This window comes from Triturus cristatus, chromosome 3_1 (genome assembly GCF_964204655.1).
Source record: "Triturus cristatus chromosome 3_1, aTriCri1.1, whole genome shotgun sequence".
Lineage (NCBI taxonomy): Eukaryota > Metazoa > Chordata > Amphibia > Caudata > Salamandridae > Triturus > Triturus cristatus.
Window position 1 is genome coordinate 911,513,764 of NC_140583.1, and position 18,738 is coordinate 911,532,501.

The following is an 18,738-nucleotide window of genomic DNA, read 5'->3' on the forward strand; positions in this document are numbered from 1 at the left end:
CCTTCCCCACAACCCCACAGCAGTTGAACCAGACCAAACTGGACTTCTACCAGGTGGCCCAATTCCCCCATGTCATAGGATGCATTGACTGCACACATGTCCCCATCTGTCCCCCCTCAGCCACCGAGTCCATCTTCCGTAACAGGAAGTCCTATCATTCGATCCACGTGCAGGTCGTGTGCAATGCCAAGCACATAATTACGGACAGAGTGGCACAATTTCCAGGGAGCACACACGACTCATATATATTCAGACACAGTGGCATCCACAGGCATCTGCTCAATGGTGAATTCGGAGAGGGGCACCTACTTGGTACATACACATACCTTTTCATCAGCATCACATATTTATTTGCATTACTGCCACTAAGCCTTTGCTTCCCCCTGTAGGTGACAGCGCTTACGCCTTGCGGGAATATATCCTCACCCCCTACCTCAACCCAGCAACACCACAGGAGCAACGCTACAATGTGGCACATATTAGCACCAGAAATGTGAGAACATTTGGGATCCTGAAAAGTCACTTCAGGATCTTACATAAGACTGATTGTGCTTTGCAATATAACCCCAAGACCTGCTGCAGGATTGTAGCAGTATGTGCCATGCTGCACAACATTGCAACCAGAAGGGGGATACCCATTGAGATGGGCAGAAATGACAAAGATCGGGATGACCAACCACCCGCACAACACCGACAGTCACATGTGCCAAACACAGCTGAAGGTCAAAGGAGGCGGACATACATCACACAACATCACTTCAGAGCCAGGTAAGAATGAGCCATCACAATATATTGTGGAGTGCAAATGTTTAATTCACATGAGCACTTGTCAAAGTAAATATTCATATTTAGTAAAAATGACGATGATTCAACACATTGTGAAAAGAAACATATCCGTTGACAGAACGGGAGTGCAATCACAATATTTAAGTGGCCCATGGTTACACCATTATGGACAAATAGGCGGAACTGCATGTCTAGCGCCTCTTTCCACGTACCCCCAGCCTCCTGTGGCTTGGCTCCTCTACATCATCACGATGTGTGTCTGTGGCTGTAGAGCTGCGTGAACTGCGCCTCCTGTTACTGGTTTCCAGCACGGACACGTGATTCACGCTCGATGCCGCCTCACTGCCCTCCTCCCCTCCCAAGTTGCTAGCACTAAATGTGTCAGACTGTAGATGTTCCACTGCAGTGGTCACCTGGCCTAAGGCCTTCGCTACATCCCCGCAGTAATGTCCTAGGTCTATCTGCAGTGACACGGAGCGGCGTGACAAGACAGCAGTGCTGTTGCAGAACTGGGTGATGGCCCTAGTAGATGCAGAAGAATGAAGCAAGCTCTGCCGATGCCTCCAACACTCTTGTCCTGCTAAAACGGCAAGGGTGAGCTCCTGTAGGGTCTTGTTGATTTCAGGATTCCCCTCTGCTACAACTGTGGTCAGGTGACGCACAGCGTCTGTCATCGTGCACATGTGTTTGGCCAGTTTTGTGATGTTGAGGTTCATTGTGCCCATATGTCTCCCCTGCAGGCGCTGAACACGCAGCATCTGGGACTCTACCCCACCATAGACATTTGGAGCCTGTTCGGATCCGGCAGCAATACTGCCCATGGACCTGCGCTGCTGTCTGACTTGGCCACGTGCTGGTGTTGGAGCTGGTGGAGTGACATGTGTCTCGCTGGGAACCTTTGTGGATGCTGAGCTTGGCTCTGTTTCCATTACATGCAGGGCGGGAACATGTGCCCTGCATCTTGGTGGTGTTGTCGGTGGTGGTGGTGGTGTCGGTGGTGGTGGTGGTGGTCGTGGTGTCGGAGGTGGTGTGGATTGACGGTCCTGCGGAGTCTCTCCATCTGTCTCTGCCGGTGTTTCTGAAATGGTGAGGGGCTCGCTGTCATCTGAGTCCACCGGAGATGCATCTGTGTGTGAAACAGTGCATTGTCATTTTATTTTGTTACTTTATCTGTTCATCATTTCGCCTACTTTTAACATAACAAATAACATATTGAGACACACTGTTGGACCTGTACTGCTAGTCTCATTTCTTGCGCATTGGTGATCATACATGCAAACTTGGCTAACATGACTACAACTCCCATGATGCAATTCGTATGTGAGGGTATATGTGTAATGCACTTCTTCCTGCACACTGTGATTAGCCTGGGGGAATGCCCAGCGTATCAGCGCAGGCATGCATCTTACCTTGTTCTGTGGTTGCTGCGCCGGAAGTGTCCATTTGGGTGACTCCCACGACTGCCTCTGGCTCAATAGTCCCCTCAACGAGGTCCTCCAGGGCTGTGTTGGCGGGTACTCTGGATGGCCCCCCTCCTGTGCCAGCTGCTTCCTTCACCCTTTCTGCAATGCTCTCCTTCGCCCTTTTCCTGATGTCATACCACCTCTTCTTCAGGTCGTCAATGCTGCGGTGCGTGACTCCCACAGCATTTACCCTCTCCCTAATGCGCAGCCATATCTTGCGCTTCTCGGCTTCTGGCACCTTGAGGGACAACTTTCCAAAAAGTCTGTCATGCTTGCTGATCACCCCCTCTATCAAGTGTTCCAGTTCCCTATCTGAGAACTTTTTCTTCCTCTTCTGGGCGTGGCAGATGGATTTGACGCATTGTTGTCCATCCTGGATAGCTGTAGTGTGGCTGGGTTGGGAGGGTGAAGTCTCTCAGCTCAGCTTCTGTGCTCTGCCTCCTCCTCTGAGCTCCTCAGGGCACTGAATGAAGCATGAGCTGAATGACTTCCTGGTTGTGATGTCATCAGCCTGCTTCCAGAGCGACCTGTATTTTTGCGAAATCGCTATTAGCGATTTTGCTATTACCGAAATCGCTATTACCGATTTTGGTAATAGCTAATTTTTATTTAAAGGAATCGCTATTGTGTATTCGGTTTGTCTTTGCGATTTTTACCGAATCGCTAAAATTTACAGAATCTGTACATGCATCCCGAAAAACGAATCCTTATTTGCGATTCCTTATTTTTCGCTAATAAGGACTCGCTTTTCCGAATTTTGATGCATGTGCACCATAGTCTTTAAGTTCCAGTGCCTTAATACATACATTTAGAAAAAAGCTGAAAACTGATCAATCTTCTGGAACTTGTATTGGTAAGATAGGTTTGCTGCTCATATAAATATAATATATAATATAAATATAGCAATAAAATCTATGTAAGTTCATTTTTATGTTTTATTAATTTGGCTAATTGTCTGTTTATTCATCATGAAATACTCAACACATTTTTTCATGATTGGTTAATCAGTCATGCTGTGTTATGAATCAGTTGCATATATCACCCACAAATTTGTAGCCTGACTTGAATATTAATTATTCCCTATGCTACTCTATAAATACTATACAAAAATTACATCATTCCATCTGCCATTGTCTTCATTCAGATTCATATTATTCATTTCCATTTTTGCATGTTTCACATGAGTTGCTTTCTCATGATTTTGACTGCAGTCACACCTCTTATGAGACTTCATTATTCTTCTGCTAATGTCAACATAGCCAATTACATTGCCAACATACAGTGGATTCACGTTCATTAATGATAATCTGCAGTGCACAACCCATAATAGAAACAAGTCAAGCAAAATGACGCAGTGATCCTCCAGTCAAACACCAGACACATGCCTCAGAGGGATTAGCCAAGAGAGTGATGCTTCTAATACAATAATCCAATAGAAAACGTAATTCTTTGGAATCATTGGTGTTCACAAGGGTCTATCATATATGATTTTTCATAACTCCACGTCTACATGGTAAATGCAAAAAAGCATTTTTGAGCACAGACGCCTTTACGAAATTGCCCTGAAACTTCCAAAGGGGGCTGTCCATATATGTAACCCTGAAGAAGGTGTTCAGAATTAGAAAACTGGATCTGAAAATCCCTAATATGCTGGGAATAATAGTGAAAAACTGGGACTCTGGAAACTATACTAGTGTAGTGTTAATAATTAATTTCTACATCAGCCCTGGAAAGAAATACATCTTGGGGAGCCTACAAAATCAAAAGCCTGGGCAGTAGCACTAACTGAGAGTCTGAAACACCTACACACGTACAATGTTTTTCAGCCATAGAAGCCAGGATTTCCTCACAATCACTCAGATAAATAAATGATCATTGCCGCAGGCCTTTTTGGTGGATGCTTTTAAAGGGATACTGGTAAAGAAAGCTCCTACAACTGATATACTGCGTTTTTCCTATAAAGGAAGCCAGACATCAGGAATATTCAGGACAAGCAAAGCATTATTAACCCACTATGCACATTTTTTATATGACCACAAGCTCCTCCTTTGAAATATATTTGTTTGATATCTGTTTATTGAACAAAAGCAAATAGGAAACAATACATGCCACAGGGAGCGAAGGGAAGGGGCAAGGGGATATCAAATAATCAGCAAGAAAAGCAAGGCCCCCGATTTGAGGTTCTAACATAGGGAAGGCGGGGGGGGGGGGGGGTACAAAATTCAAAAGGTGAAATCACATACGAAATTGGGACAAAGCAAGAGTCCAGGACTTGAAAGTCAATCTCATGGGGAGGGTTCTCCTACAATGCACAGGAAGAGGCCATGGAATGAACCAAGGGCCCAAGGCCCAGTATGGAGAGGTTTGACTATCCGGAAAGGGTCAAAGCTATACGTAGGGAAGCAAATAAGGACTACAAATTTAAAAAGTTAGGCAAAACAGGGCCCCCGTCCACTCATAAGGCACAGGTCAGAGTGCAGCATCACTAATACAATTTGTGGCAATCAACGTGCGAACCAATATCGAGCAGAAAATAAAAATAAGAGTGAGACTAGGAGGAGACAGAAGAGGAAAGTCAAAGACCAAAGGGAAAGAAGAACAAAGATGACAAGAATAAGAAAGAGAGGGGTGAAGGGGAGTGGAAGCGCCAGGAGGCAGAGGGGGAGGGACTGATGCCAAGTCCTAAAGTGGAGGACGGGAATTCCAGGAGTCAGGAGGCTCTTCCAGCAGGCATTGCGAACTACTCCAGGTGATCCGGCTGTCTGCCTCTAGAATAAGGTTCCAAAGGATCATCAAACAATTGTAGTGCCCGCAGTCTAGGAGGCATTAGACAGGAGTGTTCAATTTTAGTAAGTTGATGGTAGATCATGACACTTTTCAGTTAGCAGGTTATGGGTGTTTCGCCGTCCCCGCACAGAAACTAGGATCAGGTAGAGCAAAAGGAGGATTAATCATATACGTGGACCTGCAACTGGAAGGAGTGTGGACAAATTTGAATTGGAACTCGAATCACTTCCAAGCCCTAGGGCTTCAGATAAATAGATTAAACATTATTCTGATCAACTTCTATAATGCCACAGCATCGAGCAGGGAAGGTTCAATAATATGTGATTTATATAATCATCTGACCGCTGAGATCGATCAGAGTAAATCAACGGCGGCCCCATGTGTAGTGCTAGTGGGCGATCTAAATTGCCATCTGTGTCCCAACCTAAAACCTAGGATGGGTGACTGGTTTGGGTGCACTGTGACAAAAGGATTGCACCTCGAACACACCGAGGAGGGGAGGGAATTAGAGAAAATCATGAAAATCCACACATTAAGACATACACTTGATTTGGTGGGTTTAGAAGAAGGAGGTGGGGTCACCCCAACATTTAAGGGGAGAGGGTATAGCTCCATCATAGATTTCATACTAGTTTCCAATCTATTTCGGGATTGGATAAGAGGGGCTACTATCGATTGGAGCATATTTAGCGATCATAACCCGCTTGTATTATGGATAAAAAATTGGTCCTCCCAGGAAGTAATGAGAGGTGTACAGACACGCAGCATAGAAAAGGCAATGGACCAGGGGAGGCGTCTAAGATGGTCTAGAATAGACTGAGATGCCTTCTATAAGTCCTTAATTGAGAAAGGCAAAAAAGAGATTGAGGTGTGCACCGACCCCTTGGTAGATGGCCCGGCTGTGACCAAAGCATTTGAAACAATGGCCAGTTTAATAGATGGGCTGTTAAAATCTACTCTGCCCCGGAAACAAAACAATGCCCGAGATGGTTTAACAAAGATTGCTCACGGGCACATAAAGATCTTAAACAAAGTCTGAAATCAAGACCCAGATATAAACTACGTATAGCACAGTGTAGGATTGCCTATAAAAAGGCTATTAAATGCAGGAAATTTGCCCTAAAGCTCCAAACCTGGGGAGATTAAAGGGAAGCAGCGGACAGGAGGGACACAAGTGCCTTCTGGAAAATTATAAATAATCCCTGTTTTCAGGACACCGCAGCCCCAGTAGTTGGCACATCTATTCTCCCTGGGCATTGCTTTAATCATTTTAAAAGCTTATATAATTATTCAATTGAGAACCCTCAGGCTGATGAGGAGCTGTGCCCTTGGCGGGCAACTATTGAATTCACCCTTGAAGAAGTCACAGTGGGTATCCAGGGGCTAACACATAATAAAGCACCAAGTCCAGACGGGATTCCCCCAGACCTTCTTTTAAGCAAGACAGAATTATGGGCCCCTATACTGACACGGGTAATTAATGTAGCCATTGCCGTAGGCATGCCACGGTCATGGGCATCGGCAATAATAGTGCCAATTTTTAAAAAAGGCAAAAAGGACGACCCACAGTGCTATCGCCCCATATCTTTAATTGATGTGACGGCGAAAGTCCTGGGTAGAGTAATTTTAAACCGTTTGTTTGACTGGGCGGAAGAACATCACATAATTTCAGATCTTCAATATGGATTCAAGACTGGTAGATCAACAACAGACCAGTGCCTGAATCTCTATTTATTAGTGGCCAAATATACCCTAGCAAGTGACCAGGCAGTATATTTGGGGTTTATGGATCTCTCGGCAGCATTTGACCACGTAAACAGAGAAAAACTATGGGGCCTTATGATAAGATTAGGGGTAGATCCAGGCTTAGTAAACATCATGAGAGCACTCCACTGGAATACCTCCGCCAAAGTACGTTTTAACTTGGCTGGAGATACTACTGCACCTTTTTGTTTTACCAGTGGAGTGAGACAGGGCTGTATATTGGCCCCGTTCCTGTTCTCTCTATATATTAATGAACTGGAACAGGAACAGGCATTGTGTAAGCAGAATGTAGATACCCCAAGGGTGGGCTTCCATTCAATCCCGGTGTTGTTATACGCCGATGACGCGGTCCTATTGGCACGAACACCGAAAGGTCTGCAGTGTCTAATAGACGGTTTTGTTGATTTTATGGACACCCTGGATCTGTCAGCCAATTTATCCAAATCTTATGTCTTGCTAGCAGGAACTAAACCCTGTAAAAAATTCACCTATAGAATAGGCACACATACATTAGAACAAGTGAAAACCTTTTCTTACCTGGGTCTTTTATTTGATGGGCTTTTAAATTTAAAATTTTTAATTGAAGAACGGAGCACAAAACTGGTCTCGTCATCAGGGGCTATAATGAATTATGGACGAAGGCTGGGTTGGTGGTCACCAGAACAGGTTATGCACCTGTATGGCTCTATTTGCTGCTCCAAAGTAATGTATGGAGCAGAAGTTTGGGGCTTTGCCGGGATTCAGCAAATACAGACCGAGGAGAATAAATTCTTGAGAAAGATACTCAAAACTTCTCAAAGTTCTTCGGCCCACATCATTCATGCTGAATTAGGGAGGACTCACATCGAGGACCTGATCAAGGCCAGACCCCCTATGGCTTGGCTTAGGATCTGGTCCAACACTGAGGCAGACCTGAGTAGGCAAATCATCAGAGAATGCATAAGTAGGGACAAGGGGATGCGTATCCCGTGGCTTAAATATGTAAAAACCACCCTGGAGGGAATAGGATGCATGGATCTCTTCACCAATCCCATCACAATTATTCCCCAAGATAAGAATAGAATCAAGAGCTTGCTCCTGGCAAAAGCCGTTGAGCGCAGAGCCTTCATTGAAGGTAGGAAGCCCACAGTCTGTGCTTATAGTATGGTAAAAACAGTAGATGGTATGGAACCATATCTTACTCTTGTGCATAATGCACAAAATAGGTTTCTATTTACTCGCTTTAGGCTTAACCTCATACACCATTTATTGGCGGACCCCTCTGGTTTTACCGCTACTGTTGAGCAGAAGGGTACCTGCGGCTGCGACAATAAATCTCCACAGGATACCCTTAACTTTGTTTTATTATGCCCTTTTTATTCTTCCCCTAGGCATCGCTTCCTAGTAAGAATTTAAAAAAATGGCAAATTTAAGGTTGCCTTATTAGATTTGCAAAGGGCTGAGGACCCACTGACCCTTGCATGAATAATACATTTTTTAAAGGTTGCTTTTAGATTAAGAAACACCAGAGGGTAGTTTGGATCAAAAAGGGCTGAATGTATTTAATGAAAATGTTTTAATCTGTAAATGTACTGAATTGACTTTTTTGTACTTTTATGATATTTTTTAGATATTGAATAAAGGTTTCTTTGCAGTAGTAAGTTGATGCACAAGAGGACGCCATATGCGGTTAAAGCGTTTGTCAGTATGGGCAAGGTGGGCTGTAAGCAACTCAAGGGAGAGGACGTCCCATAGACGGAGAAACCATGCAGCAATAGTCGGGGTTGGGGCCACTTCCAGCAGGAGGCAATGGTCTGTTGCGCTGCGCCCAGTAAGTGAAGGATGAGGTGCCAGTGGGCCGATGTCAGGGCCCTTAGCGTGTTGGGTCGAATGCCTAGGAGTACCAGGGACGGGGCAGCAGGGATCGGGAAACCCACCATCTCCATAATGTGGCTGAGAACCTCCTTCCAGAACACAGTGAGCTCCGAGCAAGACCACCAGATATGCAAAAAATTCCCTCTATCAGTCTGACATCTCCAACAGATCGGGGAAGTGCCCGGGAACATCTGATGGAGGCGAGTAGGAGTATAATACCACCGCGTCATTAGTTTATAGGCAGATTCGCGCTGAGGAATGCTACGGTATACCTTAGGAATATCCGTCCATAAGCGGTCCCATTCCTCCGGGGAAACGTCAGCAGCCAAATCAGCGGCCCAGTGAGTTTGGTAATCATGGATTGGTAGATGCCCAGCGTGCTGAAGAACCGAATAGGTTTTAGAGATGAGGCCTTTAGATCCGTCGAATCTATTGATCTATGGAAAGGGGGTGAGACGCTGAGTCACTTACCGGGAATACACGGGAGATGATAGCCAGTGACGTACTTGGCAGTACTGTAGGCGCTCCTTGTCAGTTAGACAGAAGAACTGTTTACATTGATCAAAAGAGCGAAGAGCAGAGCCCTGAAAGAAGTCCTGGAGGACACGGCGACCCTCTACAGTCCAAGCCTCGAAGGAACGGGGTTGAAGAGCAGGAGGAAACGCAGGGTTGCGTGTGAATGGTGTGTTAGGGGAGGAGAAAGTTGTGAGACCTCAGGAGAGCGCCAACCCATCCTATACCTCCAAGGCCGTTCTCGTTGGCGTCGCCAAGTATGTGCTGCATGGGCGTGCTGCGCGCGGGAGCCAGGCGAGGTCCCAGAACGGTCTACAAGTCACCGCACGGTCCATGTGGAACCAATGCTTCTCACTTTCAGGGACTATCCACTCCAAAATAAAACGGAGGTGGCAGGCCTAATAATATTCCAGAAGATTAGGTCAGGCCAGACCCTGAGATCTGGGGAGTAGGATTATCCTGTGGGAGAAGTGGAGGTGCGATTCCACCAAATGAGCTTAGTAAATTCACGTTGCAGGGCATGAATATCCGCATGTGGAACGGGGTGGGGAGAGACTGGAACAAATAGAGGATTTTAGGGAGAAGGGACATCTTAACAGCATGAAGACGGCCCAACCATGCTAAAGGAAGACCCTCCCACCGTCGCATCTCCTCGTGAACAGAGTTGCGAAATTGAGGCCAATTCGAGGAGGTCCAAGAAGAGAGTGTAGGGGTTAAGTCCAAGCCCAGGTACCATATTGACTCATCAGTCCACTGCACGGGGAGCAGGTCCCGTAAGCGCTGGACCTCCGGTGCTGGTAGCGTGAGATTAAGAGCATGGGATTTCTCCAGATTAATGCGATAGCCCGAAGCAGCCTCAAAGGAGTCCAAGAGCTCTGCAACTGCAGGCAGGGAAGACGACAGAGAGGATAGAGATAGCAACAGGTCATCAGTAAAAAAAGAGGCCTTATGTTCCAATCCCCCATACAAATGCCTTAAATATCCTGATGGCGTCGGATTTCCGATAGCCAGGGGTTCAACAGCAAGCACAAAAAGAAGGGGAGAAAGCGGGCACTCCTACCGTGTGCCCCGGTGAATGGAAATAGGGGTGGTGGTAGAGCCGTTAAATGTATACGAGTAGTAGGTTTAGCATAAGAGGCCATCAATTTAGAAATAATGCCCGGTCCCAGGCCAATCTTCTGAAGAACCGCTCAAAGGAAGCCCCAGCCCACGCGGCCGAATGCCTTCTCAGCATCAAGGGAGACCAAACAAGCAGGGATGGCTCTGACACACAATTTTTCCACCAGGTGGGCAATGCACCAGACGTTATCAGCGCCCTGACGGTGCCGAATAAAACCCACCTGGTCAGGGTCAATAAGTCCCGGTAGATGGGGCTCCAACCTGTTCGCTAAAAGTTTAGTGAAGAGTTTGGCGTTGGTATTTAACAAGGCAATGGGGCGGAAGGAAGCCGCTAGGGTCGGATCCTTTCCAGGCTTAGGGACCATGACAATCTCCACTTCATTCATTGTAGGAGAAAGGCCTGTACTATCCGTAAAACTATTAAAGAGATGGAGTAGATGTTCCCGTAATTGTGGGTAAAAGACCCAGTAAAAAGTAAGCAGAAGACCGTCAGGACCCGGCGTCTTGCTCGTCTGGAGTTGCTTCAGAGCTTTGGCAAGCTCCTCCTGAGAGATAGGTTCATCAAGTAACCCCTGAAAGTAAGGGTCAATACGGTCCCAGGGGCAGGTATCAAGAAACCTCTCAATCGCCTCCGGGGAGCAAGGAGCATGAGCATAAAGATCCTTATAGAAGGCCATGAGGGTACTACCCTTGTCCTTCTCCGAGGTGGCCCAAGAGCCATCAGGACACTTGAGTTCGGAGATCGAGCAACCTGGGCTCGCAATCGGCGCGCCAAACACGCTCCAACTTTATCACCCCCGATGTAGAATTTCTGTTTAAGATTGACAAGCAGCCGCTCAGCCTTATTAGTACGGTGCAAGCAAAGTTGGCAGCGCAGAGCAGCCAGTCGGCGTTTATTAGCAAGAGATGGAGAGGCATGGTCCACACGTTCCAGATCTTTAATATTGCGGGAAAGAATGGTCTCAACTAACCGGGCCTCACGGGTCCGGGCAATAGATATAGAGGTGTTGACCCCTCGAACAGTCGCCTTGAAGGCATCCCAGCGAACATCCTCAGGCGTATCATCAAGGGTATTAGACACAAAGAAAGATTTGATATCCTTACGGATGTCCACCACGTCCACAGGGGAGGGGGTCATCTCGAAGTGCGGGAAGTTGAAGCGTAAGCAAGACATGCTCATGGTCAGAGTTAGAGATGTCCAAGATATCCACCGTGCAAAGGTCACGCGCCAGGGGAAGTGAGAGGAAAAAGTGATCAATCCACGAATATGAACGGTGAACATGGGAATAGAAGGAATAATCCCTGGAATCTGGATGGATATACCTCCAGGCATCGACCAAGCCAAGGTCAGTAATGGCATTTTTCAATTGCGCCGACATTGCCCCCGAGACATGGTGTGCCTGTGCCGTGCGGTCCCACTCAGGATCCCAGACTAAATTAAAATCGCCTCCAAGGACAATAGGGGTAGAGAGTCCGCACGTAATAACGTCCCTAACTGCTGTAGCAAATATACGTCTTATTCCTGATTGGGGGCGTAGATATTAACAAAAGTGCAGCTGCCCTGGCCTCGATTCATATCAATTTTGAGAAATCTCCTGTCTTTGTCAGCTATGCATTGGGAGATGGTCGCTCGCCAGCCAGGCTTAAAAGGAAGCGCCACCCCCCCCAAGTCTTCGTTGTGGAACTTGCCCAAATCTGGGTGGGATATTTGTGGTGGGACATAAGGTGATTGTCAGAGGAAAGCAGGTGAGTCTCCTGAAGAAAAACCACACCAGGATCGTGTTGGGAGAGAACGCCGAACCTGTCGACACTTAGAGGGAGAGTTGAGGCCCTTTACGTTAAGGGAAAGGAAAGTGACGGTGCGGATCATGATGTAAGGGAGTGGGTGCAGTGCGCTTCAGTGCCAAATAAGCAGGAAGGAGCAACACTTTAGACCAGCCAGGGGAAGACCCAAGGAAGTAAAGGTGATGGACCCCAGTCCTGAGAGATCCATTGCCGCCCCTAAACATGCACAAGAGGGGTGGAGGCAGAGGGCTGTGGACAGCCGCAGCAACCACAAAGCAGGCATGGTGGTAGAACTCCAGCCGACCCCACATGGTGGCCAATAGGCCCCCCCTGCGAACCAAGCACGATATTGCCAGTCAGAGAACAGGGATGACGCATCCGGAGAGAACAGTGAAAAGGAAAGACAAAGAAGAAACAAAAGAGAAGAAAAAAGACATAAAAAATAAACAGGTCAACTGGACCCCAGCAATATATAGTCTATTCGGGACAGTCCGGTGTCCCGAAGGCGGACCATCCCAGAGAAGTCACTCCCCTATAGGACTCCAAAGAGGGGGGGTGTCGGACACACACGAAGCGTAGAGCCTCTGCCGGCAGCATCCCGTGCATGGATGGAAGAGAAGAACACTAAAGTCCAGTCACTGGGTACTAGTGGGAGGACCCCGTTGGGAAGGCACAAGGCTAAGGCACAGCCAGAGACATCACAGCGTCGGAGGCAGCTAGTTTGTGAGAGACAGAGAGGCACTCAGGGACCACACTTGATTGATGGCCTCCTGCTTAGCTTGTGCAGATTTAAGATCTCTGGAGAGGTGCCTAGAGCGAGGTGGAGGAACAGTGGACAACTCCGGTCGGAGGGAGCCCATAAGACATGTACCAGAGGGCGGAAGGTCATCGCTTTCAGGGTCAACAGGAAGATGGAGGAGACGCTGCGCCTCCTGCAGGGGACCAGACGCTCCGTCTTCTACCCTCCCAAGAGAACATCAAGGCAAAACGGTGACCCCACTGATATTTAATCGCAAGATCTCTCAGCTTGTCCGTCACAGGCTTGAAGCTCTTCCTGCGCCTAAGTGTAGAAGGCGAGAGGTCCTGGAAGATCTGAATCGAGAGTCCATTGTATGAAATTGTTTGAACTCCCTGTACTTTGCGGAGGATAGCTTCCTTGTCAGTAAAGAAGTGGACCCATGTAATGATGTCCGGGACAAAGTTGGGGCGGTTGCGAGTTGCAGATAGCCGGTGGGCCCTATCGAGCATAGGCGGAGAAGAGCCCTCGCCCTCCCGAATGGCATGAAGGAGGTCCGCTGTGTATGAAAATGTGTTTCCCCCCTCCGTTCCCAATAGAACGCCTCGGATACAGAGGTTTTTCTGCCTACTGCGGTTCTCCAAGTTCTCCTGATTCAGTTGAAGGGTGATATTCTGGTCTTCAAGTTCAGACTCTTTCTTCCAGAGGCCATCAACCTATTCGCCAATTTCAGTAAGCTCTCTGCGAATGTCCTGCAGCCCATCCTTGAAGTCTTGGCGAAGAGAGCCAATCTCGGTCTTGATCTCCTGCAGAAATTACGACATATAAGCCTGGGTGATGGGCACCCCGGCGGTAGGCACCCCAGAGGACGTCAAGGAAGAAGCAGGTTCATCGTGCGTGTTGGGAAGCGTCTTAGACCACAAGGAGGTCACTGGGTTCTCCCGGGAGGCTGCAGCGTCAGGACCCTTAGCGCCCCTATACTTAGGAGGCATATCTGCAATGAACAAGGATGGTGGGGGCCCTGTCGCAGGGGGATACCCACCGTTAAGTCAGGGAGCAGGCGATCGAGGACCTGGGAGAGGCTAGCCAGGCAATAGGGGGTGCGGACACAGAGGCAGCGCGTTCCCCGGTTCATAGGGCGAGGCCAGGGGCCCACAGCTCACAGGAGTGCAGGGGCAGCAAGGTGACGACCAGGCACAGGCAGCGGCGGCCCCAGAGGCCGATGTGAGACAATCAGGGAGTAGACCGGCAGGATCAACAAGACAGAGTATATTCCCAAGGCAGGATGTAGGCCCAAAGCTGCGTGGAGCTCACAAGGCTGTATCAAGGCTGAGCAAGCCAGGCAAGGACCAAGGAAAAAGTCACTGGGAAGAAGCACGGTCGCACTGGACCCAGAACAATCCCTCGCAAAAGCCAGGGCGTCCCCAAAGGCCACAAGAAGCAGGCATGTTTCTCAGTGGGGCTCAGAGGGCAGGAGACACCAAGACGAGCAAGCAGTGAGGAGGGAATCACAGCGCGAATCCCCAGGCAAGTCAACCTTCACAGCCGAGGGTCAGGCAGCAGGCAGAGGCACCAGCGTCAGGGCCAGGGTAGCGCAGGCTGCAAAGAAAGGCAAGATGGCGGCGGGGCCGGGGAACACATTAGAAACCTCCTGGCCCGCCCGCACCTGAAATGGTGCACCCCCGTCCCGGTACCTCCTGCCTCAAAGTGGCACAGCAGTGTCTCTTCCTCCCATCGGGCTTGGTGATGGCGCCGCTCCACTGCGCAGTGAAGCCCAGCAGGCCCCGGGTGTCGCTCCCGTCTCCTCCAGCAAGCGTCAGGCCTCAGATGGGGAGAGCCGGCCACCGACAGGCTCCCAGACGATGCAGAGATGACTCGGAGCCTCCGAGTCTCCCCGGAGCACAAGCACCACACCAGGGCTGCGAGGGAAAGCGTCGGCCACCACCCGAGGCCTCACCGCGGCAGTCGGGTAAAATGGCTGCGGGGCGGATCTACGCCGGTCGAGATCACCGCAAATCAGGGTCCCTGGGCTGCCTCCACAGTGGCAAATACTAGCAGCAGAGGTCGCCAGAGGTCTTAGGGCCCCACAGCAGAAATGACGGTCCCAGTGACTGGACAAATTGCGTATGCGGGAAGCGCCCGAGCAGAGACTCGATGGCAGACATCTCACTCCATGCATGCCCAAGCCACGCCCCTACTTCGAAATATTTTTTATTCCTACAGAATTAGAACTTACCACCAAGTGCTAGGTTATTTGCATTAGAGAAGCATTTGCAAGCTTTGTTAAATATACAAATATAGCAGAGAGCCAGCTAAATGTGACAATAGGGAAATGTCACACAAACTTTCAAATGGCGCCCAGCAGTTACAATGTGGGCTGCTGAGTAAGGACGCTCCGCAACCTCTGACCTTTCCGTAGCAGCTGGCAATATGCAAACAAGATTCCTCAGCAAAGGTTTGCAAGCACTGCACTCTCAGGGAGCATGTGGGGATCAGAGTCGGATAGGCAGGGCCAGCTGTAGTGCTATTGGCGCCCAGGCCGACAATAATTTTTGCCCCCCTAATGAGCTCCTCCTCAGATTACCCCGTGACCACCGGGCAAAATGGCCCTTCATCTCTCCATAGCCCCTCTCTCACAGACATTTCATTTCTTTTAAAGCACTGGTGAAGGCTGACTTTACAAATAAGAATGTATATGTACCCAAACAAACCCTTTTCATCAACATCAGGAATAGATCATGAAAGACTGGGGAAAAAACATAATGCCGTAACCTATTGTATGCAGTTTGCATGCAGCTCTTCGATTACAGTTCGTCACAGTCACTGTTCTATATAAAGGATATCTTGACATAAGCAGTCATCCACTCAGCTATCTACATAAAACGCAGATCTCTGATCTGCATGTACGACTTCTTTGCAGCAGCATATTAACCCTCTGTGCTACTTTATGGCAAGCGAAAACTGCCACTAGACAAAACCCTGATCTCTCTGTCTAGCAGGAACATTAATCACAAGAGTTACCTTGACATTTCTAATGCTCCCTCAAAACTGGGTGCACAAGAAACTCTGCAGCAGGTGTTTTTAAATTATAAGTTATTGCTAAACACAGCGCCCCCCCTGAGGTCAGCACCCCCCCTTCCAGGTCAATGCCCAGTGTGGCCTAACCAGTCGCACTGCCCTAAAGCTGGCCCTGGGGATAGGTATCAGAATTAGGCCTGGGCACTCACAAAAAAAGTGGCCCACATTCCAGAATCGTTCTTTTTTTGTAGTTTTATATGGTGTGAACTCGGCCTCTGACAGGAAAAGTAGAACAACAGAGACTAATTTATGCACTCCCACTCCCCTGCACTGGCCCTAAGCAACCCCCCACCACCCTAACATTCAAGTTCTCCACCCTACCCCAGTCCTCTGAAAAGCGAGTGCTAATAGCTTCCCATCAGCAGCTCCCTGAGGCCTCAGTTGCACCTGGAGGGAGCCAGGTGCACACCTTCTGCTGTGACAGAAGGAACAGCCCATTGTCATTCTGCCTCTGACAATTGCCAACCTGGGGTGGGTCAATCTCAATATATGCATGCAAAGGCTGTCATAACAGCCTTTTCAGTCCTGCACTTGCAGTGTATATAGGGATGGCCCTGGCTGATTGGACTGCTTTGTCCACCAAAAGAAATGGCCCTCCAACTAGCTTCGGCAACAGGCTTATCAGCCCATGTCCGATTGCCCGCCTTGCCAATCCGAGACTGGTGGGGATCAGTGCTATCTGCTACTTACACTCCTGTGAATTGTCTCTTCTGTTGTTGATTGGTATAATCCTTTTTAATTATGTGATGTTCAATTACTGCTATAGGAGCAGATCCTTTTAGAGTCAGTCTCCTAAGATGCAGCTGGCAACAGTGGACAGTGAATTATGTTTTATCTCAAAATGAGGGTAACTGAATCATCTCCATTTTGCTAATTTCTAATGCTAAGCATACTTAGGTGGTCTTTTATTCACAGTGTTTGCTTTTGATCATGTCCAATAGCATGATTATATGTTGAGGTTTTTCATCTGTTTGAATGTATAGAAGTGTTTATGATTCTAATTAAGTGAAATAACATTTCTAGTACTAAGTACTCTTTGAAGCCTTTGAGAATCAGCCCTGAAACGCGCAACTCCCTATTAGTAATATAGAGCATACAGTCTTTTCTAATTGCATTATTTGTATTGGTCTATTCCTTTAGTATTTTAATTTTTCCGACCAACCTAACACAGATCAGTTTGCAAAAATGTGGGGGCTGATTCACAGAACTAATCTGAAACAAAATCCTAAACTTACTAGTTCTGGTATTCACAATTTTAGGTATTCACAGAAATCACTTACGACTCCTAACTTTACGTCCGCAATCAGGCCGGAATCTCCGCACCCGGACCGTACTCTTCCACACCTAGACGGTACTCTCCGGCTTGGGCTGTACTCTACAGCTCGAGCCGAAATCTTCAGCTCGGGCCAGATAAAGTGCAATCAATGGGCTGGAATGCAATTTTTTGCAAAAAGGAACATTAGGAATGTGTGATAAATGGTAGAGGATGTCATGAAAAATGTAATTCCCTTAAAATAATTCGGATGAAGCTGATGAAGGTATTTTATAATCAGACACCCAGGGTGTTTCGTATAACTAAGGCGGCACTTCTAATAAAATCTTCCTAGTTACACTTCTTTGCCCATGCCTTTTTCAGAGTACCCTTTCAATTTTTTTTATCCCACTTACAGTGCTAGATAGTACCCCTATGCATGTAGGCCCCATTGCCAATGTGTTTCTGCGCTTGAAGAATATTTGCATGCACTTCCATTTCTACCCATGTCAGACGTGCCAACACACCTGTCTCAGCAGGGTGACTCATGATTTTTTAAACCATATACAGCTTTATTTTTGCTGTCTCCTCCCTAAAATTGCCTCCAAATCAATGCAAGCCAAATAAATTCCTCTGATTTATTTTTGAACGTCCCTCTTTCTTGCTTTCAAATGTTAGCATTATGCCAGTAAAAAAGTTATTAACCAAAGGATGTACATAGTCAAAACGACGTACCTTCAAACAATATATAACTGTGTCCAGAATATCCAATCCTTGTCAGTTGTAACCAGCGAATATGTAAAAATTAAAGTGTATAAGCATCTGACTGTCCAATGGTAGAGTTCCGCCTCATATAATGAAAAGTGACATAATATCGAGCAACCATCGTATTCCCAAGTACCACACAATATAGCTAACACACAGTTCGTAGTATCTGTTACCATACTTCAATATAAACTAAGTACAATTGCTGTGAATCTCTATTTCGCACACTACTTGAAATGCTATTGGGTTGGGTGAGTGCAATACAAAAGTCAAAACCATCATAGTCAGTCCTTACCCAAATGCGGTCCGGCGTCTCGAATATCTCAGCACAGTGTTTCGGTGTCAGTTACTCTGGGACTAAGCAGAAGTGTGTAAATATACACTCAGAGAGCGTAAGGTCAATAATCACCACCATCTTGAAATGGTAAACAAAGTGTTTATAGATTAAATTAGAACTATTAACCACATATTCCTGTAATATTACCGAACTTTGATTCTATAATTCATCCAGAAAGGGAATTGATGGGTCCATGTACTATAATCCTTCTTTCTATATTAAAATAGTGAAAAATCGTCAGGGTCAGAAAAGTCGCAAGTATTCTTATGTCACAACGCACGTATCTTGTCTGTGATCTAAATCTAACCTGCCATCTTTAAACTGGCGATCCCCAATTATTATAGCAGATAAGTTTCCATCTACTCCGTTCTGTGGACCAATTCTATACTACAATATAACAACAACATATGAAAGAACTCCCCGCACCTAAATAAATAATTTATGTCTATGAGAAAATGTTCATTAAAATAATTAAATAACCTGGCAAAAAGAGCCACCA

At 47.2% G+C, this 18,738-nt stretch overlaps 1 protein-coding gene across 4 annotated transcripts in view; it reads left to right on the forward strand.

Annotated features, from left to right (window-relative positions):
* Positions 1–18,738, forward strand: part of LOC146861264 (uncharacterized) — a 103,396-nt gene that overhangs the window by 57,280 nt on the left and 27,378 nt on the right. For 2 of the 4 annotated variants that reach the window (XR_014978936.1, XR_014978938.1), the window contains one exon: positions 1,527–3,369. Coding sequence is in view for 1 of the 4 variants with exons in the window: in XM_085645451.1 (XP_085501577.1) it covers positions 1,527–1,697 (171 nt within the window). In the remaining 3 variants the exon portion in view is untranslated. Of the gene's footprint in view, positions 1–389; positions 769–1,526; positions 3,370–18,738 lie in introns of those variants that run through there. The other 2 variants (XR_014978937.1, XM_085645451.1) reach the window with 2 other exon arrangements.